This window comes from Dipodomys spectabilis, unplaced genomic scaffold, assembly GCF_019054845.1.
Source record: "Dipodomys spectabilis isolate Male_0828 unplaced genomic scaffold, ASM1905484v1 ptg000528l, whole genome shotgun sequence".
NCBI classification, from domain to species: Eukaryota; Metazoa; Chordata; class Mammalia; order Rodentia; family Heteromyidae; genus Dipodomys; species Dipodomys spectabilis.
The window spans coordinates 810,497-835,193 of NW_024871205.1; the positions used below are offsets into that span (position 1 = coordinate 810,497).

The 24,697-nt window shown below is 62.5% G+C and overlaps 1 protein-coding gene across 1 annotated transcript in view; it reads right to left on the reverse strand.

Annotated features, from left to right (window-relative positions):
• Positions 1-24,697, reverse strand: part of Slit3 (slit guidance ligand 3) — a 252,676-nt gene that overhangs the window by 12,415 nt on the left and 215,564 nt on the right. The window contains exons 13-26 of the mRNA XM_042670215.1: positions 19,591-19,734; positions 18,312-18,475; positions 11,609-11,759; positions 10,912-10,986; positions 10,316-10,459; positions 9,639-9,782; positions 9,171-9,334; positions 8,175-8,307; positions 7,774-7,842; positions 6,381-6,452; positions 5,856-5,927; positions 4,028-4,099; positions 2,830-2,993; positions 983-1,107 (exon numbers count right to left, since the gene is read on the reverse strand). Of these exons, the coding sequence (XP_042526149.1) occupies positions 983-1,107; positions 2,830-2,993; positions 4,028-4,099; positions 5,856-5,927; positions 6,381-6,452; positions 7,774-7,842; positions 8,175-8,307; positions 9,171-9,334; positions 9,639-9,782; positions 10,316-10,459; positions 10,912-10,986; positions 11,609-11,759; positions 18,312-18,475; positions 19,591-19,734 (1,693 nt within the window). The remainder of the gene's footprint in view (positions 1-982; positions 1,108-2,829; positions 2,994-4,027; positions 4,100-5,855; positions 5,928-6,380; positions 6,453-7,773; positions 7,843-8,174; positions 8,308-9,170; positions 9,335-9,638; positions 9,783-10,315; positions 10,460-10,911; positions 10,987-11,608; positions 11,760-18,311; positions 18,476-19,590; positions 19,735-24,697) is intronic.

The following is a 24,697-nucleotide window of genomic DNA, read 5'->3' on the forward strand; positions in this document are numbered from 1 at the left end:
CGTTCCGGATGCATCTCCTCTCTGTCGGCTGAAGATGAAGCTTCCTGACCTCTGCTAGGGTGAACTCAGCACCCAGCCCAGGAGGGTGGACAAAGGTCCTGGGGCGACCAGCAGACCCGGAGCGGGGGGGGGGGGGGGCGAGGCACTGGCTTGTTCTCACTAGTGCAGTGAGCTCAGGCTGCGGGCAGCTCGGCGGGTGAGGTCAGGCTCTGCCTATGGGGTTGCTGGAGCTGGGAAGCAGCTGGCACTAGGCAGGCAGGCTGGGCCGAGGGACAGGCCTGGCCTCTGTGCACCCCCCTCCCCAGCCCCCAGCCCCACGGGCCTCAGGGAATAATAACAACCCAGGCTGAGAACCCCTAATGCTCAAATCCAAAATCCAGAATGTTCCGAAACACTGGTGCTGGCCTCACACCACACAGAAAAGGCCCACCTGACTTCGTCCATCTACCTGTCTCTCTGTCTGTCTAGCACCACCACCACCCATGCACAACGGCTCAGGGACAGTGCCCGGCCCTGTGTCCACGCCCCAGGACACGCAGGTGGACTGGTTTCATGCCCTTGCTGGCCGAGGTGGTGAGCTGGAGGGGAAGGGGGGGCAGGCCTGCAGACCCTGCCTTCCTCAGGGCCTCTCATGCTGCAAGCAACTCTTCCAGACAGGACTTGGGGGCGAGGGGGGCGAGGCAGGGGTCGGGGGAGGGGTGCCTTCACCCAGGGGCACCTCAACGTTCTGGCTTTGGGGGTGTCATTTCCCCCGGTCCCACAGAGAAAACACAAAGGTAGTGTTTCCTCCCAGGCCCCAGGGCATCCTTGCCGGGACTCTGTGGGGGACGCGGGGGGTGGGGGGACGTGGGGTGCCCTCTGACTGGCATGGAGGAGAGTAAACGAACTGGGACACGGAGTTGCCCAGGCCGGCCTGGGCACGGCCATCGTCGGCACAGCCTCCCCGCCCTGAGGCCGAGACAGAGAAGACGCCGCGCTGTACCTTGTGGCTGGGGGGGCAGGTGCAGCGGAAATGCTCCACGGGGTCCGGGCGGCACGTGCCGTTGCTCTTGCACGGGCCCGAGAGGCAGGCGTTGCACTTGGCCGCGATGCTGACGTCCGCTGGCCCTGGGCGGCGGAGCAGGGTGTCAGGGGCAGGCCCCCGGGGAGGGGGGTACTGCCCACCGCCCGCCCTCCCTCCCTCCCCTCGCTGCCACTCCCCACGCCCGAGCCCCAGCGCGGCTGGCTCTGTCTGGCTGGAGTCCCAGTCAGCCAGCTGCCATCCAGCGTCCAGCCAGCGGGAGTCACAGCGGGACGCTTCCCAGAAGCTCTCCGCAGTGGCATCAGTTACAGGAATTAGCCTGATCCAATTTGGGTACTAATCTGTGAACAATGCACCATAATGAGGAACCCTGGGTGTATCTTCACGGTCCGGGAAGCTGGGCCGGGGCTCTACGGGGATCTTACATGGGCCTGGGCTAAGGCCAGAGACACAAGGAAGTCCTTCCGGCAGTGCCGCTCCCCAGATCAGGAAGCTGCCCAGGGGCGATGCTGGGATGGTGTTTGGGGGCCTCCCCTCCCCCCAGGATGGAGTCAAGGGTCTCCCGCTGGCTTCCTTCAGCAGGAGGTTGGAGGGGAAGCTCCACCTCCCCTCCCCATCATGGAGCTTTGCCAAGGGGCAGGGTATCTGTGCTGCGGGCAGCTGTGACCAACCAGGGCCCCCCGTGTCCAGGTGAACTGCATCGCAGGACTTTAATGGGTCCTAGCTCAAACAGTCCAAACACAAAGTGACAAAAACCAAAGCAACAAGAGGGGCTGGGAAGGTGGCTCCGTGGTGGAGCGCTCGCCTAGCACGCATGAAGCCCTGGGTGCGACTCCTCAGCACCACATACACAGAAAAAACCGGAAGTGGCGCTGCGGCTCAAGGGGTAGAGCGCTAGCCTTGAGCACAAAGCAGCTCAGGGACAGCCCGGGCCCTGAGTTCAAGCCCCGTGACTGGCCAAAAAAAGAAAAAAAAAAAATAGAGCGGTGAAACTAGCTGAACTTGTTTTAGGAAGGCAAAAGGGACTTGGCTGCGTACGTGTGTGGAAATGTCACAACCAAATCCTCCCCCGTATAACTCATAAAGAAAACAAGGCACTCAGAGGACACGAAGTCTGCGCATAAAGATGAGGAGCATGGAGTCTGACGTGGTACCGTCACGGGGAGAAGATGTGCGCTGGGAGTGTATGTTCTTGATCCGGCACGGTGGCTCATGCCGGGACCCCCAGCTGCTCTAGAGCCAGCATCGGGAGGACCACCAAGGCCACACCCGCGATGCATCTGTCACCCCGGGCGCTGGGGATGCAGAGGACGGAACCACCGTGGAATAACCAGGGCTGGCTGAGAGGCTGGAGTCTGGGGGCGCCTGCCTGCCTGCCTGCCTGCCGGGTGCGTGTGAGGCCCTGAGGTCAGACCTCAGTCTGTCCCAGGAACGGGGCGGGGGGGGGGGGGGTCATGTGTGCAGGTTCAACCCACCACAGGAAGCAGTCACAGAGTCCCAGCCAAATGCAGGGCCTCGACTTTTGCTCATTGCGCCCCAAACAGCATAGAACAGCAACATGTTATCCCGTGTTTGTATCCTAGTAGGTCCTATTATAGCAGTTTTTGAGGAAATCTGACACCCGGTAAGGGGGGCTTTGGTACCCCTGGGGTCTAGTCTCCCCTGGATGCTGAGGGATCTGTGACCCTGGAGGTTCAGACGCAGAGCGTGCGGTAGCGCGCGCACAGTGCAGGAGGGCTTCCGTGACTCAGGGGGGCAGAGCAGGCCCCCCGACCCCCACCCCCCAGGGGGGAAGCGGCAGCACTTACCCCTGCACTGGAAGCGGTGGGTGGGCGTGGTGAGCAGGAGTCGGTCGGCCATGGACTCGGGGCTGCTGCAGCGGGCGATGCCGGGCTCTTTGTATCCGGCCTTCACCCACTCCGAGAGCCAGGCCAGGCTACAGTCACAGTGCAGAGGGTTTGTTCCCAGCGCCCTAGGAGGTAGAAGGAGGTGTGAGGCCCGCCCACGGGCAGAACCTGCATGCTGGGGCTGGATGGGGTGGGGTCCCACCTGGCGCCCGTAGGAGAAGCTGAATTCCCAACCCCACCGAGTCCGCCACCTCTCAGGCTTTGCTCTGCGGTCTGAACCTAGGGAGCAGCCTCAAGTCACTCGACCTGAAGACCCAGGGCAGGGGTGGGTGGGTGGGTGGGGGACGTGGAGGGAGCTCTTAGGTGTGGTCCAAGTGGTGTTAGGAAGAACATTCTAGAATTTATTTTTTTTAAATGATACTTTTTTTTTTTTCTGATCCTGGGGCTTGAACTCAGGGCCTGGGTGCTGCTGTCTCTGAGCCTCTTTGTGCTCAAGGCGAGCGCTCTACCACTTGAGCCACAGCTCCACTTCTGGCTTTTTCTGAGTCATTTATTGGAGATCAGAGTTTCACGGACTTTCTGGCCCGGGCTGGCTTTGAACCATGATCCTCAGATCTCAGCTTCCTGAGAAGCTAGGATGACACCGGCACCCAGCTAAAAATTCTATTCTTTTGTCACGTTTATGATGCAATTTCCTATAGTTACAAATATCACTGTACACAATACTTGTTAGAATGATAACATGTTATCAAGTATATGTATGTGCACATAAACATATATATATATATATATAGAGAGAGAGAGAGAGAGAGAGAGGATGCATGAACTGAAGTAAGTGTGTGTGTGTGTGTTACAAACTCAAGATCTGTCAAAAATCTAGCAGTAGAAAATCCTTCTGCCCTGCAGGTTCTACCTGGGCAGATGCAACCAACTGAGGGCCAAAAGTAAGAGAAAGAGTCGTGGCCAGGCCCCTCAGGTAGAGACTGCCTTTCTTCCCTAAGCCAGGCTGTAAAGCAACCATCTCCGCAGCATTTATATGGTGGAAGATGGGTGGGGCGCATGCAAATCAGGCTGTTTTGCATAAAGGATGTGAGCATCTTTGCCCTTGGGTACCGGTGCGCACGGGGGGGTGGGGGGTGGGGGGGTGGGGGCTACTCACAGGTGGGACAGGGACGTCAGGTCGTTGAAGGAGCCTTCGGGGACGCTGGAGATGTCGTTGCCGTGAAGGGTCCTGGGGCAGGAGGCACAGGTCAGGAGGCCGCAGTCTGGGCCTGGCTCAGCCCCTTCGGTGCTTCCCAGAGCCGCCCTGCTGGCAGCTCCGGCTGATTCTCCCCTCACCCCCCGCCCCCAGCCCAGTGCAGGTGCCCAGAGTTCCTCTGCATGAAAGCAGAGGGTTGGGGGAGGAAGGGAGTTCGGCTTCACACCCCAGAGCCCTGGATGGAGTCAGAACCCAGCCCCTGTTCATGGTGGTAGGTGCCAAGTCTCCATTTTGGAGAGGTCGTATCTACCTGTGGGTTGTGGGGCTTCAGAGGAGATGGACGGGGGGGGGGGTCACCTGCAGCCTGAGCTGGACCCGGCCAGCCTGCCGGCTCTGTAACCCTGTGCTGACCCCGCTCAGAGCCTCACTTTCCTGCTATACCGTGGGGAGAATAAAGCACGACTTGCCACAGAAGGCCGTGGGATCAGGTGAACCCAGCGGTGAGAAGCATTGGAAACTGCCAACTCAGTGGCAGAGCACTGGCCTAGCACGCACGAAGCCCTGCGTGCGATTCCTCAGCACCACGTACACAGAAAAAGCCGGAAGTGGCACTGTGGCTCCAGTGGTAGAGCGCTCGCCTTGAGCAAAAAGCAGCTCAGGGAGAGCGCCCAGGCCCTGAGTTCAAGGCCCAGGAATGGCAGGGAAAAGAAAGAAAGATTTGGGGGGTGCGTGCATGGGTGCTCAAATCCACTTGCAGACAATGAAGCTGCGGATTTCAAAAGGCCCCGAGGTCTCCCGCAACTGTCTCTGCTGCCTCGTTATTATCTTCTCTCCTCTTAACCTCTGCTTCCTTATCACAGACGTGGCTGTGTTTCAGCCGTCCGCGTTTCCTTCCACTGTCTCGCCACTGTCTTTCTCATAGCGTCAGTGTTTACATGGAATAATAATGATGTTTCTTTCTTCTGGGCATGGCTAGGTGGTAAAACCCTTCCCACATTGCTGCTTTTTGTTTTTTCACCTAAGGCTGCCGTGGTACCATGTGAGCCATGGCTTTTTGGTGGCCTCTCCGGGCCGGCTTTGAACCACCACCCTCAGATCTCAGCTTCCTGAGTACTAGGGTGAGAGGCGTGAGTCTCTGGCGCCCGGCTAGCCTGCTGGCACTTCATTCAAGGAGCCAAGCGTATCGCACGGAGATGAGTTTTCCGTCTGATGGCGTATGCGGAGGGCTGGGGAAGTGGGGGTGGTGCCGGGCACCCCCTTACCCCCCTGAGAGGCAGCGGGCAGACAAACGCTATTTCTTTTTGTTCTTCCCTCTCTGACACCCACTGAGCTGTCCCAACCAGAGCTCCCCTAATTGTGAACGGGTGTACAGAGATCCACTTTGAGCAGTCGACTTAATCATAACAGTTGGTAGATGGGGGTGGGGGTGGGGGTGAGGGCTGGGGAGGGCTGGGGAGGGCCGGGCAAGGGGCTGGAATGGTCTGACGCCGCGAGGAGCGGAGGCCCGCGCCATACCCAAAGCCAGAGGGAGGCTGGGCGTGGCCCTCTGCACGGAGGGCTCCCTGGAGGACCGATGTGGCGCGCCAGGCCCTGGGTCCTGTCCCACTCCGGCCCGCGCAGGGCCCCAGGGGCTGTGCAGTTTGCTGGGGGGAGGGCTCCCCCATGGCGGTGGCCGGATGGGCCTCGGGAGGGGGGGCGTGGGACGCAGGCCCTCAGGTTGACCCTCCCTGTACCCCCCCCCCCACCGCCCCTAGCCGTCGAAAACCCAACCCGGGCCCCGGGGACTCACAGCACTCGGAGGGAGCGCAGCCCGTGGAAGGCGTGGATGGGGACGCACCTCAGCCGGTTGTAGCTCAGGATGCTGCGGAAGGAGGCGCCAGGTGTCGGGCCGTGCCCCAGCTATGCCCGGGTGTGGATGAGCCCCGGGGTACAGCCGGCCACTCCCAGGTACACAGCCCCCCCCTTCCCCGTCTAAACGCACCCACACAGGACCCTGACAGGGAGAGTCAACGCCAGGAAGCGCGTTGGCTCCTGGCCTCTGCCTCCCCCAGGGCCCAGGGCCGGCCCCTCGCCGGCCTCCCGCTGGGCCAAGCACACACAAAGCCTCAGGAGTCAGTGCATCTGAGCAAGACACCATGCTGGAGGCAGAGGCCTGCGGGGCGGAGGAGGCTGGGTGTCTGCATGAACGAGGCCAGCCTCTGCCCCCTCCTCTGCCCACTTTCCTGCCGGTGACCCAGGCCCAACCCCTTGCCCTGGCAAAGCAAAGAGCAGAGCCGCTGGGGGCACGGTCGGCGGGCCGCCGGCCTCTACTCACAGGGTGGACAGGTGGGTCATGTTGCTGAAGGTGTAGTTGGTCAGCACGCTGATGCTGTTGTTGCTCAGGTCGCTAGGAGGAGCAAAACACAGGGCCATGGCTTACCGTTGGCTGTGTTCGAAGGAAGATTTCCCCGAGTCACATTTGCATCCCATCCATCCGTCCATTTGTCTGTCCACTTGTCTTTCCACCCAACCACCATCTATCCATCATCTAGCTGACCATCCATCAGTCTATGCATCCACCTGTCTATCCTCCTATCATTAACCCATCTACCCATCTACTCATCCATTCACCTATCTAATCCACATGTCCATCAATCCGTCCATCTATGCATCCATCCATCTATGCAGCTACCACCAATCCATCTATCCGTCTATCAGACCATCCATCCATGCATGCATCCATATATCCATCTGTCTGTCTATCCACATGTCCATCTGTTCATCCATCCATCCATTTGCCCATCTATCCATCTGTCCATCCATCCATCCATCCATCCATCCATCCATCCATCCATCTGACCATCCATCCATCTATGCATGCATGCACCCATTTTTCTGTCTGTCCATGTACATGTCCACACATATGTCCATCTGTTCATTCATCCAACCATCTGGCCCACCATCCATCCATCCACCATCTATCTATCCATCAATTTGTCCATCTATCTATCCATCAATTTGTCCATCTATCCATCCATCCATCCATCCATCCATCCATCCACCCATCCATCCACCCACCCATCCATCCATCCATCCAACCATCCATCCATCCATCTATCCACCCATCTATCAGTCCATCCATCTATCCATCCATCCATCTATCCATCCATCCATCTACCTGTCCACCCATCCATCCATTTGTCCATCCATCCATTTGTCCATCCATCAATTTGTCCATCTACCTGTCCATCCATCCATCCATCCATCCATTTGTCCATCCATATGTCCATCCATCCATCCATCCATTTATCCACATGTCCATCCATTCATGCATCCACCCATCCATCCACACATTACCAATCACTCATCCACTCAGCCACATATCCACCTCCTCATCCACTCATCCAATCACGAGTTCATCCACCCACCCACCCACCTACTCCTCCATTCCCTCGCCCACCTATACACCCAGTCACTGTCCTATTTACCCACCTGCCTTCTCTGTCCACCCACCATGCACCCTCCCACCTCTTTAGCTATTGGCCCAGTGTGCACGCATCCTAATGCTCATCTTCCATTGCAGCTCTGGTTCATTCTCCCATGCACTTACACGAGTAAGTGGATAGTTAAGTGTGCACACACACACACACACACACACACAGTGCCCGCAGCACTCACAGGAGCAGCACAGCCCCCTTCCCCCCCCCCCCCCCCCGCAGGCTGCTCACATGAGTGTCAGGTGGCGGAGAGTGGCCAGCTCCCTGGGCACCGTGGTCAAGTGGTTTCCTTCCAGGTACCTGGGGCACAGGAGCAGAGTGACGATGTGCATGGGGAGAACCAGCTCCGCGGGGGACTGCCCTGCCGGGCTGGGCGGCTCTGCGGAGCCTTGGCTTCCTCAGAGCTCGGCCTCCCGAGTGGCTAGGATTACAGGCGTGAGCCACCGCACCGGGCCTGGCCTGGCTCTCCAGTGGAAGGCGCTCCCACCGCCGGGGCTGGAGAGCAGCCCCTGTCTCCCGTCTCCACCCCTGCCCGGGCTCCTTCTCTACCACCTTCTCCTCTGCTCCCGCAGCTGGGTGTGGCAGAGTTCCCGGGGACGGCACCCAGGCGGATGCCCGAGGCTGGCACTCACAGCTCCGTCACGTCCCTGGGCATGCCGGCGGGGAGGCCGCGTAGCCCCTTGTGGCTGCACCGAACCACGGTGTCCACGCACGTGCACGGCTCCGGGCAGCGCGGGCTGGGCTGGCAGCTGCTCTCCTCGTTGCCTGCAGAGACCGGGGAGGGTGAGCACGGAGGGTGAAGAGCCCAGCAGGGGAGAGTCAGGCAAGTGGGATGGTCAGCGTGCGCTGCCTCACCCCGGCAATGAACCAGAGCCAGGGTGAAGGGAGGGGCTGGTGTCCTCCGTGGCAGGACTTGTCTGCCTTTCCTGGTGTTTCGAGGCTGCTGGCAGAGCCTCGAGGAAGGAGAGGGAGGGAGGGGAAGGAGGTCTCACCAGTGTTCCCGTCGTTTCCCTAACTGTGCTGCTGGCTGAAACACACCCGGGCTCTGGGAACAGAGCCCCGGCCTCAGGTCTTCCCGTGTGCATGTCCCACACACAGGGCTGGGCTCCCCCCCCTCCCCATTCTCTCTCCCTCTCCCCCGCCTCTCTCTGTCAGTGTTGGTCCTGAGACTTGATCTCAAGGCCTGGGCGCTGTCCCTGAGCTTTTGTGCTCAAGGCTAGTTAGTGCTCCACCACTCGAGCCACAGCGCCACTTCCGGCTGCTTGGTGGAGATCAGAGTCTCACAGACTTTCCCACCCCAGGCTGGCTCTGAACCCCCATCCTCAGATCTCAGGCTCGCGAGTAGCGAGGGGAACAGGCGTGAGCTGCCGGTGCCATGTTTTAATGAGAACATGCTATGAAAGAAAGACAGGGCCCAGGGCTCCCAGGATGCCCAGCACCAGGGCCCCCAGCGCGGCCCCTGGGGGACACGCAGGTGTCCTCCCGGAGCTCACCGGGATCTGAGCTCGAGGAGGGCCATGTCCGCCCCACTGAGATGCAGTGACGGGAGTCCAGGAGCCGGGTGGAGCCTGGGCGGGGGCTGGGCCTGTCCCATCCCTCCCTGGGTGCCCGCCCCGCCCCCTGCTCACCTTCGCAGGTGAAGTCCTGGGAGGCCACGTCCTGGATGGGGATCTCCCTGAGGAAGGAGGGCCTCTGGCACCGTGGGTTCCCGCTGACCACGCGCCGCTGCCTCAGCCAGCGGCCCAGCCAGGCCAGGTGGCAGTTGCAGTTGAAGGGGTTGGACAGCAGGTTTCTGAGGGCGCCAGGGGAAGGGAACGGCACGTGCACTTAGTTCCCCATTGGCCTGGTCCCCCACAGTCTGCTCCAGCCACCACACCACAGGGCCTTTGCACAGACTCTTCCGGCACTGAAGGAGGCGTGCCGGCTGCTTTCTGCCACGAACTGGCCCTCCAGAATGCCCTCCCTCCCCCCACCCCATGCTCGGTCCTGCCAAGCGAGGGGGACACCCTTCCAGGATGATGGACGGGAGGGCGACCTGGGTGGGAGGGGCAGGCTCGCTGAGGGTGGAGCCCGGGGCGGGGCCGGCCAGGACTCACATGGTGGACAGGGAGACCAGCGTGGTGAAGGCTCCGGGGGCGATGGTGGCAATGCGGTTGTCATAGAGCGAGAGCAGCCGCACGGAGCTCAGGCCGGCAAACGTGTCGTTGCCCACACAGCTGATCAGGTTGCTCCGCAGCATCCTGGAGAGGGGAGGGGCGGTGAGGGGGAGGGGGAGGGGGCAGGGGGGAGGGGGGCAGGGCTCCCATCCTGCAGCGCCCCGGGGAGCGTGCGTGGTCGCAAGGCCTGCACAGGCGTGCATTTGTGTGTGTGAAAATCAGATTTTCCTATGTACACGGCTTCATCCTCAGGTACTGCGTGCGCATGCAGGTGTGCACAGGTGTCTGCACGCAGGTCACTTCTATAAACCCGTGTCTGTCTGTGTGTGGGGTAAACTCGTGTGCATGTCTCCCTCACCGTGCTTCAGGGATGCAGTGTGTAGGTGTGCATGGGTGTGTGCACGTGTGTGTGCGTGTATCTGTCTGGTATCTACACATGCGTGCTGGAATACATGTCCCTTTGTGGGTGCATCTACTTGTGTGTGTCTGCGTTTTCATACACGTGCATTGGTGTGGCGTGCCTGCCTGCGCATAAGTGTACACACATGTTCACATGTGCACCGTGTGGCTTGGTCCCCCCCCGCCCCCCCCCCCCAGTCCCCGGGCTGGGCGCTCACAGGGTCTTGAGGCCGCTGAGCCCGCGGAAGGCCCGCCCGTGCACGGCCTGCAGCTGGTTCCCGGTCAGCACCAACTCCTGCACGGCCGCCGCTCCCTCGAAGGCACCCTCTCGCACCTCCCGGATCTTGTTGTTGCTCAGGTTTCTGCGAGAGGGAGACGGATGGAAAGGGGGACCCCCTTAGCCTCGCAGACACCGCAGCCCAAAGGCTTCGTGGTGGGGGCTCAGACACCGGCCCCCAACGGTCAGCTCTGGGCACTGGCGGCTGGGGACCCCGAGGCCGGGCACTGACCCCACGGGGCCGGAGGGGACTGGGCGACATTGTGTTTCCAGTGTCCTGGGGCTCTGGTGGATCGGAGCCGGGCACGTTCTGTCTGTCTGTCTGTCTCTCAGATCCCACCAGCAGGGACCGGTGAGCAGAAAAGACTGGAGAAAACCGAGGGGGTCCCCTTCCCGGAGGGGCCCCGATGCACGGACACGAGGCCTCCCCAGAAACAGCCGTCTGCCCGGGGGTCCGTGCTCCCCGGCACGGGAACGGCGTGGGGAAAACCGGGGCAGGAGGGGGAGGCGGCAGCCGCGCCCCGGCACCTGACTTACATCTTCCGGAGGTTGGGCAGCTTCTTGAAGACGCCGGTGGCTTCTAGAACAGAGATCTCGTTGTCGTTGAGCCGCCTGGGGGGGCAGAGGCAGGGGTGGGGTGACTTAGCTGGGCCGGTGACTGGGGAGGAGGGGGGAGGGGGGGGTGGGGCTCCCGTGGGGGGCGGGGGGCTCCCGTGGGGGGGCGGGGCTCTCATGGGGGGCGGGGGGCGGGGCTCCCGTGGAGGGGCAGGGCTCCCGTGGGGGGCGGGGCTCCCGTGGAGGGGCAGGGCTCCCGTGGGGGGCGGGGCTCCCGTGGAGGGGCAGGGCTCCCGTGGGGGGGCGGGGCTCCCGTGGAGGGCAGGGCTCCCGTGGGGGGCGGGGCTCCCGTGGAGGGGCGGGGCGGGGGCGGGGCTCCCGTGGAGGGCGGGGCTCCCGTGGAGGGCGGGGCTCCCGTGGGGGGGCAAGGGGGCCTCCCGTGGAGGGGCGGGGGGGGGGAGGGGCTCCCGTGGAGGGGCAAGGGGGCCTCCCGTGGAGGGGCGGGGGCGGGGCTCCCGGGAGGGGTGGGGCTCCCGTGGGGGGCGGGGCTCCCGTGGAGGGGCGGGGCGGGGGCGGGGCTCCCGTGGAGGGGAGGGGCTCCCGTGGGGGCGGGGCTCCCGTGGGGGGGGCTCCCGTGGAGGGGCGGGGCCGGGGGGGGGGGGGGGACGGCTGGACTCACAGGTCGGTGACGTATTCAGGGAGGTGAGCGGGGACCCGGGACAGCTTCTGGCTGGCGCAGTCCACCACCGTACCCTCGCAGCGGCACTTCTCGGGGCACACCAGGTCCATGAAGCACTGGCCGCTGAGCCGGCTGCGGTAATCCTCGGAGCCTGGGGGGCCGAAGGGGGGGCGGGTGTCAGCGGGAGGCGGTCGGGGCCCAGGCCGTGGCGGGGGCAGGCGAGGCCTTTCGCCGTGGGTGGTGGGCCACCTGGCTGACCCGTAGGCCTGGCCACGCGTCACGTGTGACCTCGGGGGGCCAGGCGCGGTCACGGGTCTTTGGGAGGAGCTGAGGCCAGCCCCCCGTGCCGGGCTCGGAGGAGCCACAGGTGTAAGTGTGCGTGCCGTGCGTGCGTCTGCAGACGCGCGTGCTAACCGGAGCGCAGTGTGGTGCCCGGGCCGGAAGCCAGGGCCGCACTCGACCACTGAACCTCGGGGCCTTGCCGAGGGAAGAGGCTCTGACAGGGCTTCCGTGGGCACCCGAGGGGTGGGCACCGGCACGGGAAGGGGCCACAGACACCCCAAAGGAGCCCTGGCCTGTGCTCCCAAGTGACCGCTGACAAGCGGCCTTGGCTTGCTCAGGGCTGGGCCCTGGGAGAATTAGAACCCACAACATTGGCACCGGGCAGCTGGTAGCCCTTCTCATTTTAATTTTTTTGTTGTCTGTCGTGGGGCTTGAACGCTGGGCCTGGGCGCTGTCCCTCAGCTCTTCAGCTCAAGGCGAGCGCTCTACTGCTTTAGCCACAGCGCCACTTCCGGTTTTCTGGAGGTTTATTGGAGATGAGAGTCTCAGGGACTTTCCCACCCAGGCTGGCTTTGAACTGCAATCCTCAGATCTCAGCCTCCTGAGTGGCTAGAATGACAAGCGTGAGCCACTGGTGCCCGGCTTATTTTTACTGTTTTAAAAAAAGACAGATAGGAAATAATGGTGACACGTTAAATTTGGAAGTCTGTGTAGAAGAGCAAAGGGTTTGTGAGAGTCCGGCTCAGGCTGTGTCTCGGGACAGCGAGCCCTGAGCTGGGAAGAAGGGGAGCTGGACTTATTTTTTAATGTATTTATTTTTATTACAAAGGTGATGCACAGAGGGGTTACAGTTACACATCTTATTATTATCTCTCCCCGCCCCCCAACATCGCATTTCTCCCAGGGTCTCCCAGGAACAGACACAGGGCTGGCTGACCGTCGGATGGCTCTGGGGACCCCCGGCGGATACCTGTGAGCCCGCGGGACACGGCGGCTCCCCAGACAGACACCCACGGGGCCCAGCCTGCCGCCCTCCCCTCATTCACCCACCGGCTCCATGCCAGGCACACGTGCAGAGCTATGGGGGCGTCCTGACCCCTGACCCAACAGGGCCAGGACCCTGTCCCGAGGTTTGTGGACCCGAGTGTCACCTCCCCTCCTGGGACCATCCTGGTCAGGAGCAAGCCTCGCGGCTGCCCGATGATGACGGACCCTCCCTGCCGGGACCAGGGAACCCCAGCGGGCTGCTTCTTCCTGTCCCGCCCTGCTCCATCTCCTCAAGCTCAGGAAGACACAACCAGCACGTGGATCTCAGCCCTGGAGGCCCAGCGTGTGGTGCAAATCCGCTGCCCACAGGCAGAGGACAGAGGAGGCGGCGGCCTCAGCACGCTAGGCCGGCTGTGGACACTTTCCTTGGAAGGGGGGTGAGGCCGTGTGTGGTGAGCGGGAGGAGCTCTGGGATGGGCGGGCAGCGCACGCGTCGGGTTGTAACTGTTAGATTCTACCGTCGTGATAACCGGCCAGCCTCGGCCACGGAGCGGCTGACCCAGCTTAAAGAAACCATCCCGCCATCAGACCGGATGGACCCGTGTGTTCTTCCCGGGGCTTCCTCCTGCCGTTTTGCCTGAGCTCTACTTGGCGGTACCCAGGGGCTTGGGGAGGGAGAGGACAGAACTGTGTCCCAGTATCTGCACGTAACCCCGATAAGTTCCTTCTGTGGCTGGAGCGGGCCCTCACTGCCGCTTCTATCGCGCTGAACCTAGCGGGCTCATGCAGGGCCGTGTGTCCTGTTCATCACTACCCCACAGGACTTTCAACTTTGGCCGAGCTTGAAGAGTGAATTTCAATCTCACCGGAAGCGCTGATGAGGTTGGAAGCAGCTGGGAGCGGCGGTGCTTTTTGCAAGATGTCAGGAGGATCTGAGGACAGACCAACGCCCAGCCAGGCTCGTGCGGAGAGACCATGCCATCTGGTGTCCCGCCTGGGTCCCCCGTCTCCCCTCCCCACCCCCCCCGCAGGTTCAGAACACCTACACTTGGTGTGTGAGCACTGACAGCTTTAATAGACAGAGTGCAGTGTGTCACAGGTGGAAATCCACAGCAGTACGGCCGTGTGAGGATTCTCAGCCCCATGGCCGCCTATGCCTCCCAGAAGTAACTCAGGAAGGTGGAGATAAACCAGCCCCGGGCCCCGGGGGGAGGAGGCCACGACTCCAGGATGCTGTGCCCTGTGCTACTCTCTGGCAGCGGCTTGTTGCAAGGAAGAAGTCACTAAATGCGTGGCCAGCTGAGCAGCTGGTTCGTGGGCCCAGAACACTCTTCCTCCCCCCACCAATGCCCCCGAGATTGGGCGGATGATGACAGAGAAGGAAAAGAGGAACGGAGGACCAAGTTCCGCCGTGGCCCAGCAGCGTGAACGAAAAGTGGTGAGCAAGAAAGGTGGTTAGTGGTGCGTGGAAGGTGGAGGCCGCAGCCAGCCGGGCACACGGACGGCGTCCCCACTCACGGGCCGGCCGGCCAGCCAGGGACCCGTCCCCGCAGCTGTTTTAGGCCTGTCCTCGCCAGCGGTCCCCCTCTGGTCTGAGTGCAGCTCTATCCCGGAGTCCAGCCGCCCGGCCGGGACCCACGCGAGGGGTCGGCTCCCCAGGCCTGGCCCCTGGCGCAGGGGCGGGGGGGAGGGGGCAGCGCTGAGGAAGGCTACGCTCTTCTGGACAGACACCAAGTGTTAAGATAGGATGGAAAGTAAACGCAGCGATCGCACTACAGTCCAGCGTGAGGCCGACAGCAAGCTCTCGGTACATTATAAATAAAAAGTCTGGAGAGCTCCGGGGACACCAACGGCCGGGGTTCTGCAGGTGATCTGGGGGGCCGGGGGTCGGGGAGCTCTGGGTTCTAGGAGGGGTCTCCCGTGGGTAGGATGCAGACTCCAGCTCCCTAGTGAGCCGCACTGTGCTCCGGTTACAGCACAAGGGGTGCTCTCCATCCCTCGTCCCCCTGCATGGACAGCTGGGCTGGCATCGGACCGGACTGGGTGGGTACCCTGGCCTGCCTCTGGCCCTCTGGGGGGACCCCGGGAGGTCCCTCCCGGCCTCCCCGGGCAGGCGGGCTGTGGCGTCCGGAGTGGAGAAGCGTCCGGTGCTGGCGGTGACGGCGGCGGCCGAGCTGGAGAACGCCAGGCTTTCCTCGGTGCTTGACAGAACCATGTTTCGTTTGCAGAGCTGCCACATGGTTAGATCAAGCACAAGGGAAGGCCCCGCGGCCACGGACCAGGTGGAGGCGAGAAGCAGCGTCAGAGAGAGGACAGGAGCGGCCAGAGGAGGCGGGCGCAGGAGCGAAGCCGGAGCGGGGGAAGCACCCGCCGGGCGGGAGCAGCCCCGGGAGTCCGGAGGGGACTTCCGCAGGATCCACGCCGCCCGGGGGCTCAGGGGGAAGACTCAGGAGCGAGGAGGGGCACCTGGGTACCAGGATTCCCCCAGGGGTGAAAGGGCAGGCAGAGGTGTGCGTGCATGCGTGTGTGCGTGCATGCGTGGGTGCGTGCATGCGTGTGTGTTCCTGCCCTGCCCGCACGGAGCCTAGCACTCTGTTCCAACTGATCGGACAGGGATCCCAGAACGGGGTCTTCTGCATGAAGAGAGCCTGGACAGCCCCAGGACCCCACATCCTCTCCTCCATCCCCTACCTACCATAAAGACACACCCACCATTCCCTCATACTCTTTTTTTGTTGTTGTCAGTCATGGGTCTTGAACTCTGGGCCTGGGCGCTGTCCCTCAGCTCTTCAGCTCAAGGTGAATGCTGTACCACTTGAGCCACAGCGCCACTTCTGGTTTTCTGAATGGTTCATTAGAGATAAGAGTCTCACGGACTTTCTTGCCTGGGGCTGGCTTTGAACCTTAATCCTCAGCTCTCAGCCTCCTGAGTAGCTGGGATGACAGGTGTGAGCCACTGGCACCGGCTCCCTTGTAGTCTTCATTAGGAAAAAGCGTCCCTGCCCTACAGCCTGACATCTCACTGCTTAGATATGGGGGTCCCTCCGTACTTCTGGCTCCTCAGAAACCTCCTGTCCAGACCAGGTGAGGTTAAATAGAGGAGGAGTCGTAGAATTAAAGAGAAAGCACATCTTACACAAGAAAGAGAGAGAGACAGAGAGACAGAGCGAGATTGAGCGGAGGCAATAGTGCGTGCAGCCCACAGGCTCTGGTCCGAGTGTCTGGGCCGGCTACCGCGGTCACGGAGACCGTGGTCACGGGCTGTGGTCCCGGGGCCGTGGCCAGTGCGTCTGTCAGGCTTAGAGGAGGAAGGAGGGGGAGGCAGGGTGGCTGACCGTGAGCCCAGGCCGGGGCATCCTGTTCTGAGACCCTTTGGACCCCTTGATCTCCTTCCCTGGGCCGCACGGGGGGCACAAAAGGGAGACTGAGTTCGGCGGTCTTGGGGGCCGTTTTCACACACCCGCGGTCCCCAGGCTTCCTCCTTCCCAGGCGGGCTGGAGGTCTGTGAGCTGAGGCCGCTCCTCCTGCAAGGCTTAGCATCTCCACAGGGCGGGACATGGGTGAGGAACCAGGCCACAGCCCCGGCCCTCTGTGCCAGTATGGCAGGGCAGGGGGTGGGAGGGTGAGGGGGTGGGGGGATAGCAGGCCTCTGGATGGTGCCCCCCCCCCACAGGGCTGAGCACGCCAGGGCTTCGCGGCAACCAACTCTACCCATTTCACGTGCCCCAAACCGTACATCCCTTCCGCTAGGGGCCCCGGGGCCCGGAAATGAGCCTCGGGGAGACTTGTCCTGGCATGTCCGACGATCAAGCCACCCCTAAACCGATCTCACAGCCCAGGGCAGAGAAGCAGAGCCATCAGAGGGAGGGCTCCAAGTCGGCTCCTAAAGACAGCAGCTGCTTGTAGGAAAGGAAGTGCACCCTATGATCTGCCCACCCGAGGGAGGGGCCCCTCTTCCTGCCCCCAGAGCTTTGCGCTCACCCATTCCCTCTGCGTCCCCGGAGGCCTAGGCCGGGCCCAGCCGGGGATCCTGTGTTTCTCAAGGCCTCTGGAGCAACCTGGTGGCTCCCCCCACCCAAGCACCCACTAAAGACAGGAGGATGCTCTCTCAGGCCACCAGCTCTGCTGAGCGTTATTTAAAAACCAACGTGCGGTTTTGGACAAGATGAGTCTGAGACTGGGCCCTCTGCCTGCCTCCGGGCCACCCTGGCACCCGGGTTTTTCTTTTTGATTTGCAAATGCTTCCAGGCGGATAGAAAAAGCAGGTAGGATCTTGCACACAGAGGGCAGGAGGGAGGGAGGGAGGGAGGGAGGGAGGGAGGGAGGGAGGGAGGGGGAAGGGTCCGCTAGAGCTGTCAAAATTCAGTTCTGCTCTTTGCCAGCTCCCCTGGCTGTCTCTGTGACCCCTCCTCTGTTCTTTCCATCCTGCAGCCCTCCCCTCCCTGCAGCCCACGGTGACGGCCCGTCCGTGGGCCGGGCGGGTCCCCAGAGCTGCAGGTCCTCAGGCCCTGGGCTGACCCTTCCCCCTCTGCAGCTCGGGGTCTTGACCTCCATCTGGGGTCGCTCCTGAGACTCAGGACCAAGGCTGGCCACACGCGCCCCCCTCCCCCGCTTCTGTCCTTCCCTCAGGAAGCACTCACTGGCCAAGGTAATTAACGTAGTCACGGGTGGGCCCGGGGGGGGGGGGCGCATCGGGGGCTGCCGACCTCTCTATTCTGACAGTGGCCCGTGGGGTCATAAAGCCCTCCGATGGGCTTACGTCCAGTCCCTAGACAGACTGGACTTGCAGGAGGGCTGCGTGCATCTCCCGGCCCTCTCCCGGAGCCAGGCCCACGCCCGGACACTGCAGCGCCCATGCGGTCCGTCGGGCCTGGGGGGGGGGGCGGGTGCTCCTGCGCGTGGGGATTTCCCCCAGTGCCAAGGACAGGAAGTGTGAGCTGTGTGTGCATCCAGCGGCTGGTGAGCCGGGCCTGCCCCGTCTCCGGACACCACAGCCCGGCGGGGGCTCCTCTCACCACCACCAGAGGACAGGAACCGGGAACCGTGACACCGTCTCTGGAGGGGGCTCTGTGACCCGAGCGCCCGCAGGAGCCCGGGGTCGGCTGCTATTCTGAACCTCGCTTGGGAGAGGAAAAAAATCTCTGTCTCCCTGCTAGGACAAGACAGACGTGCAAAGGCTCCCCCTGGACAGCTCCCTCCTGCCCCAGGGCCCGGGGCTCCAAGAGCCAGCATGGCGCTCTGTGTGTGTGTGTGTGTGTGTGTGTGTGTGTGTGTATGTGTGTGTAGATCCATACAGTAATTGGTTTTTCTGCCGGGCTAACTGAATTTCCCCAATTGAATTTGCCAAGTGCTCTCCCGGATCCGCAGCGGCGCTGGCTGCCCTCCAGACGGCATTACGGGGGGGGGCCCCCCCGCCCCTCCCCCAGCCCGGTACCTGAGCAGCGGAACTTCTTGCTCTTGACCTGGCTGATGCGCTTGTTGGCCAGACGGCGGGGGCTGGCGCAGCGCGCACCGCTGGTCTCCACGGGGTTGTCCTGCAGGTACTCCGCCAGCCACCGCACGTGGCAGTCACACACGAATGGGTTCTGCGCTAAGTGGCTACAAGGCAGGCGGGGGGAAGGGGGGGGACACAGACATGGCTGTGAATCAGGAGGGGCCTGGGCCCTGACACCAGCCCGGTCCCCACCCACGTGTCCTGGGAGACCTACGCGTTTTCTCTCTCCAGCCTCACTCAGCTCCCAGACTCCTCAGCCGCCGGCCGATGGCGGGGCCTCCATAAACAGGGGCCAGTACCCTCACACACGCACCCTGGCCTAGCTTCCTCCGCTCCCCAAGGAGCACTCAGCGCAGCACTGAGTGCCGAGCCCGGCCTGCGCGGGCGCGGGGCGGGGCTGAGCCATCGCGACCCTGTGAGGTGGATACAGACGTGGTCTCCCTTGTGTGCAGCTGTGGGGTGTGGGGAGAGGGAGGTGCTCCCTGTCAGGGGTGTGGGGCTGCGGGATGCAGGGTCCGGGGGTCCGGACGGGGGCATCAGTGGAGATGGAGCCTGCCTGGAGCACAGAGGCCTGTGTGCAAGGCGAGAGCCCGGGATCTCCTCTGCTGCGATTCAAGTCCTGGCGCTCCTTTGTCTTTCCTTCTGAGTCTTGGGTGGTTTGGGCTCAGGGGCTCTACCACTTGAACCACCCCCCCCGTCTTTTTTGGCTTTCATTATTCTTTGGCTATAGGGTTGCATCTTTTTGCCTGAGATCAGCCTGACTCCCTGATCTGCCTATCTACATCTCCTGCAGCTGGGATGACAGATGCACACCGCCAAGCTCAGCTGGTTAGTTGGGATGAGGTCTTGCTACATTTCTCTCTTTCCCGGGGGGGGGGGGGGGGGAGCTTCGCACTGAGATCCTCTCTAAATGGCTGGCACTACAGGCATGTATCCATCCCCAGATCCCGGCTTCTGCCTAGCTGTGCAACCTTGAGTAAAATGCTTAGCTTATCTGGGTCTTAGATTCTCCCACATAAAGAACCCTCCTTTCACCGCTCCGGGGCTGGACGGATGGAGTTAGACAGGGCCAGCCCTCAGCCCTGCCTAGGCGCTCTGCACGGGGGAGCAGTTCTGTGTCCGCGCCCCAGCCCGACCCTGGCTGTGAGCCCTCACCCCCGGACTGCGTGTGCGGGGCGGGCGTGTGGGCCCGTGGCTGCCGGGCGGGCCCAGTACTCACAGCGTCTGGATGGACTGCAGCGGCGTGAACAGCCCCTTGCTGATGGTCTGCAGCTTGTTGTCGTACAGTGAGAGCAGGTGGAGACTCTGCAGATCCTGGAAGGTGTTCACCCGCAGGCAGTTGATCTTGTTGGCGTTGAGGAGGCTGCGGGGAGAAGGGAGGCCATGAGGCCACGCGTGGAGACGGCCCGTGGCGTGTGGGCTGGGCGCCCGCTGGGTTCACGGCGGGGTGGGGAGGGGGGATCCCTGTGCCCCACGTGGCCAGCACCTGACCCTGCCTCCAGCCTGGGGCCTTGGAGAAGACCAGGGCAACACCTGGGCACAGAGAAAGAAACACCCCGGGCCCAGCGGTTTTGCTGTAGCTGACAGACTAGTGGGAGAATTCTGCAGAGTGCTTGGGGGCCCCGGAGGGGGGTGTCACTGGCCTTCGTGGAAGTTGATGACCTCAGTGATCGCCCTCCCTTCCCCTTTCATTTTCCTTCCCCTCCCTCTTCCTACAGGCCTGTGCGTGCACTGCACGAAACCCACCTCCAACACACACACACACACACACATACACGCACATACACACGTATACCCACAGGACGGAGGGGGCCGGGGTCACCTGACCTCTGCCCTTTCCCCTTCCTCGTTCTCACCTCGTAGCTCCCCCTCCCCCCCCAGACGCGCAGGCGCACCGGCTCAGGTTCCTGGAACCCCTGCAGTCCCAGCAGGGCCAGCAACGGCCCCACAGAGGCTGCCCGGCCACCTGCCCTCGGAGCCTGGGGTCCCCCCCGGGGTCCTGAGCCTCTCTGCTTCCGTGACCCGAGGTCAGGGCTTGTTTTCCCGTTTGCCGTCCGCCCCTGTTCAAGGCTGCCCGCGGCGGGTGACACGAGTCTTTGGTAGGACACACACCCGGAATAAAAAAGGAATCAAATTAGGAAACGGGCGAGTGGACCCAACAAGCAGTTCTCACAAGAAGACGCCACACGGCCGGCGGGTGGACAACGCAGGGAGAAACGCTCGCACCCCCGGCCGTGACCGCACCGCAGGCCTAAGCCACAGCAGGAGCCCGGCTCAGCCCAGCCGGCAGGAACACGCACCGGCGGGGATGGGGGTAACCATGGCGGGAGCCAGCCCCGAGGGCCCCCAGGCCCTCCGGGTGCCTCGGGCCCTGACAGGGCGCCCTACGTGCGTGGACACGTCACCACGAGATCTTTGTGCAGCTAACGGACACTCGTGAAGTGGCCGCCCAGCTTCGCCCACAACTTGGGGGTCTTTCTCTGCCCCCCAACCCCGCCTCAGCTTCTCCACCTGCATGGCCCGCTCTGCTGTGTGTTCAGTGCCTGACTCCTCTGCTCCCCCGCTGGGGGGGTGAGGGGGAGCAAGCACAGAAATCACTTTTGGGTGGAAACTTTCCAGAAGATTTCACCAGGGCCATGGGAGACCTTTCCAGGACAGAGCCTGCAAGACAAGAATGTTCCTTTACGATCCCAGACCGACAGCCGCGGAACCAGCCGGGCGGGGAGGAACGAAGGAGCAAAACAAGTCTGATTTTCAACGTTTTCCTTTCCAGGCCGACTCGCAGCTTTCCAGCCGGGGAAATCCGGCCCTGTGAGACCCCGGCGGCCGGCTCTCCCGGGAGAGGGGGTGTGGGGGGAGTAGGGCCCTGGTGGTGGTGGTCGGGGGAAGAATTGGAGCTGGAGGCCGTGGGAGCCGTGGTGCGACCCCCAGCCGTCCCCGGGCCTCCCCACAGGGTGACAGCTGTGACAGAGACCAGCTGGCTGACTGCTTCATCTGGGTAAAAGTGGGCGTGGCTGCGGTCCACGGCTTCCGAGGGGGAAAAGGCTGGTGCTGCTGGAGCCCGGCGCTGCACAGTGCTTTCTCTGCAGCCCGTGGTCCGTCTGTGGTCCGTCCGTCCGTCCATCCGCAGGCCCCACGGGGAGACGGGCAGAGCCCAGAGACCCTGGGAGGGGGCCCTGGCCCTGGCTGGAGGTCACCCGTGGCTCTGACTATAACACGGGCCTCCAGAGGGCGCAGCTCCAGGCTCACGGGGTGGGGTGGGGCTTCCTGGACCAGGGGGTGCTCCTGCTGTGTTTGGAAGGGGGTTCAGAAGTTCCTTCTGTCCTGGCTGTCCTCTGTGGGCGGCGGGGGGGTGGGGGGCTGTGGGGTGACGCTCCGGCGATCACGCTGTGTTCTTTCTCCACCCTCAGATCTTGTCCCGACGGCTGCCCTGGCCACGCCTTTCCCCGAGTGCCCGGCGTGAACTCTCCCGTGCGCCCGTCCTGTGGCGTGGGCGGTGTTGGCGAGGAAGCCGGGAGCCAGGACAGGGACCAACTGGACTCAGGCAGCCAGCAGCCAGTGAGCTCGCTCCTGCAAAATCCACACACATCCTCCCCCGTCCCGTCCAGGGGTGGGGTCTAGAAGGTTCTGCTCGCCTGTTGGGAGCAGGGAGACGTTGAAGTCCCGCCGCCTTGCAGGAAGGTGATGGACGCGGCTTTGGATGCAGCTCAGTGGGCCGGCCCGGGTGCGTTCCTGATTGTGCATTAGCACGGAGCAAGCTTTCAAGTCGAGGTCACTGTGGGGTTCACCGGGCCATTGTGGGGGCTGGTGTCGGCAGCTCTCAGCACCCGGGGTGACCGTGCAGGGCGGTCTGGGCGGCTGACACAGAGACCCAGGCTGACGATGCGGTGTGCAGGCCTCCACCTAGGCTGCCTGCTGTCTACACTGCGGGCATTGGTGTCCACAGCACTGACTCTGCCAGGCGGGTGTATACTGAGTTCATGGACACGTCCCCAGGACACGCCTGACGATGGCTGGGGACTATTGTGATGCGAGATGTGTCTCTTAGGAGAACATCGGGGTTGTACAGAGAGAGGGGACCATCGGATAGGTCATACGTGCTGCACACCTGTGCTTCGATAGACCACACGCCAACACACGTGAGCTGATAGGTCCCAGGCACTGTACGCATGTATACACGGGCGATTAGATAGATCACGTGTGATACAATCAGATCCAATAGGTCACACACAGCACACACATGTGATCATCGGACAGATCACAACGCTACATTCACATGTGATCGGACAGATCACACAAGCTATACACGTGTGATCTGGTAGGACACACGTGCCGCGCACACGTGATCTGATGCATGCTGTGCAATTGTGTGCGATCAGAAGGGTCATACATGCTTACACACTTGCATGTGACCCGATGGGCCACACGTGTGTGGGATAGGGTGGCTCACACGTGCTACATACATGCGTAGGATCTGCCATACTCACTTGTGTATGACCCGATAGATCATACGTGCCGCATACTTGTACGTTGGAGAGTGTGGTGTAGACGCTGAGATGAACTGCTTTGTGCGGCACACGCTTCCTCCATGGGGAAGACTACACGCAGGTGTGCAGGCCCGTGGGTGTCACAGCTGAGCCCGCCTCACGGATCCGGGGGGCGGATACAAGGGGGAGAGGGGTGGCGAGCGGCCCTCCCTCCACTCACTTCAGGCTCCTCCGGGCCAAGAGGAAAGTGCTCTGTGGTTCTCTGGTGGTGTCTCCCTCCGTTTCCCCACAGTGCGCTCGGACCGGGCTGTGGGTCCTCATCCTCCATTAGCGGTTCCTGTCATTTCTCTAGAATCCGCCCTCATCTCCCTCATCTCCTCGCCGCTCTGCAACACACGCCCATCTGTCTTCTTGGAGATGCAGGGTGCTCCTCCTCCCCCAGGAACGCAGATCTGGCCCAGGCTGAGCGACGCTGCCGGGATGAGGCTTCTCACCCAGTCCAGCCCGCCCTGCCCGGGGCACAGGGCCAGGGTGACGTCCCTTCTCCCAGGAGCGCCGCTCTGCCCTCTGCGGGCACGTGGAGCCTTGTTCTGATGCACACGCGGGGTTCTCGCTCAGAGACTCCAGGCCCCGTCTGGCTCTGTCCTCTGTGTGTCCAGTGGCGATGGCCGAGGTCCTTGAACAGTTATCCGGTCTGTGGGTGCCGGGGGCGATGCTGCCACTTGGTCTGGCTCACAGGGTGTCGCCATCAGCGGGGCAGCTCTGGGTGAGAGCAGGGAGTCTCTTCCAGGTGCCCGGGGCTGTTAACTCCTTCCAGTGCACACGGAGATAATCTGGTTTGGTTTAACACCTCCTGGCTCAGGTTACAAAACCTCCACCGCAGGTGGCAGCACTCCCTGTGGGGGTGGGGAGCTCAATCTGCAGCCCTCAGAGCACCAGATCAGCTCCAACGGGACCCGTGGTCCAAACTGCTCAGCCGCAGGAGCAAAGCCCGCCCCGGGTGCCAGATCCTTCTAGACTGGGATTGCGTTGGGTGTGTGAACCCCAGGCATGCTCACGGGGGTGTAACTCACCGGGAGCCGCCTCCCCGCCCAGTCCGGGCAGAGCAGAGCCGTTGGGGCTGGAAACCGGATCGGCCTCAGCACGGCCACGCGCGTCACCCCATCCCCGACAAACAAGGCCGAGAATCTCCACCCAGCTGTGGGTAAGGCTGACCCCTCCACCACAGACACCGCTTTCCACAGGACACCAAAGCCGCCGGGGTGCCAGCACCCCAAGCTCACCCGAGAGACGCCCACCCACACGGCAGTTACCGGGCCACCTGCGAGACGCCCTTCCAAGGCCCACCAAACCATCCTCCAAGTTGGTCCTCACGGCTTCCTCAACACTGCGAGCTTCGAACACACAGACACAGACACACACTGAGACAGAGACAGACAGACAGACCGACGGACAGATTTCTCCCTGTCTTCCAGTGTCACTCCTGGTGTGACAGGCTGGGTTCAGGACTTGCTGGGGAGGGATTCATAGTTCTGCCCGAGACAGCTTTTTGTTTTTCGATCTGGCTCCGGGGCTTGAACTCAGAGCACTGGGTACTCCTGACTTTTTTTTTTCCCCCGACTCATTGGTGGGCTTTTCTGTCCGGCTTCTAACCACGACTCCCAGCTCTCCGTCTCCTGAGCAGCTAGGATTACAGACGTGAGCCATCCGGTGGAGGAGGGGTTTTCAAAGACATAAGAAGGCGAGGGAGTAAGATGGACACATCTGGGAAGAGCTGGTGTGGAAGTGCCACCTGCTCTCCTAGAATGGTCCTTGGGTGCTGGGTGCCCTCTTCCCTGG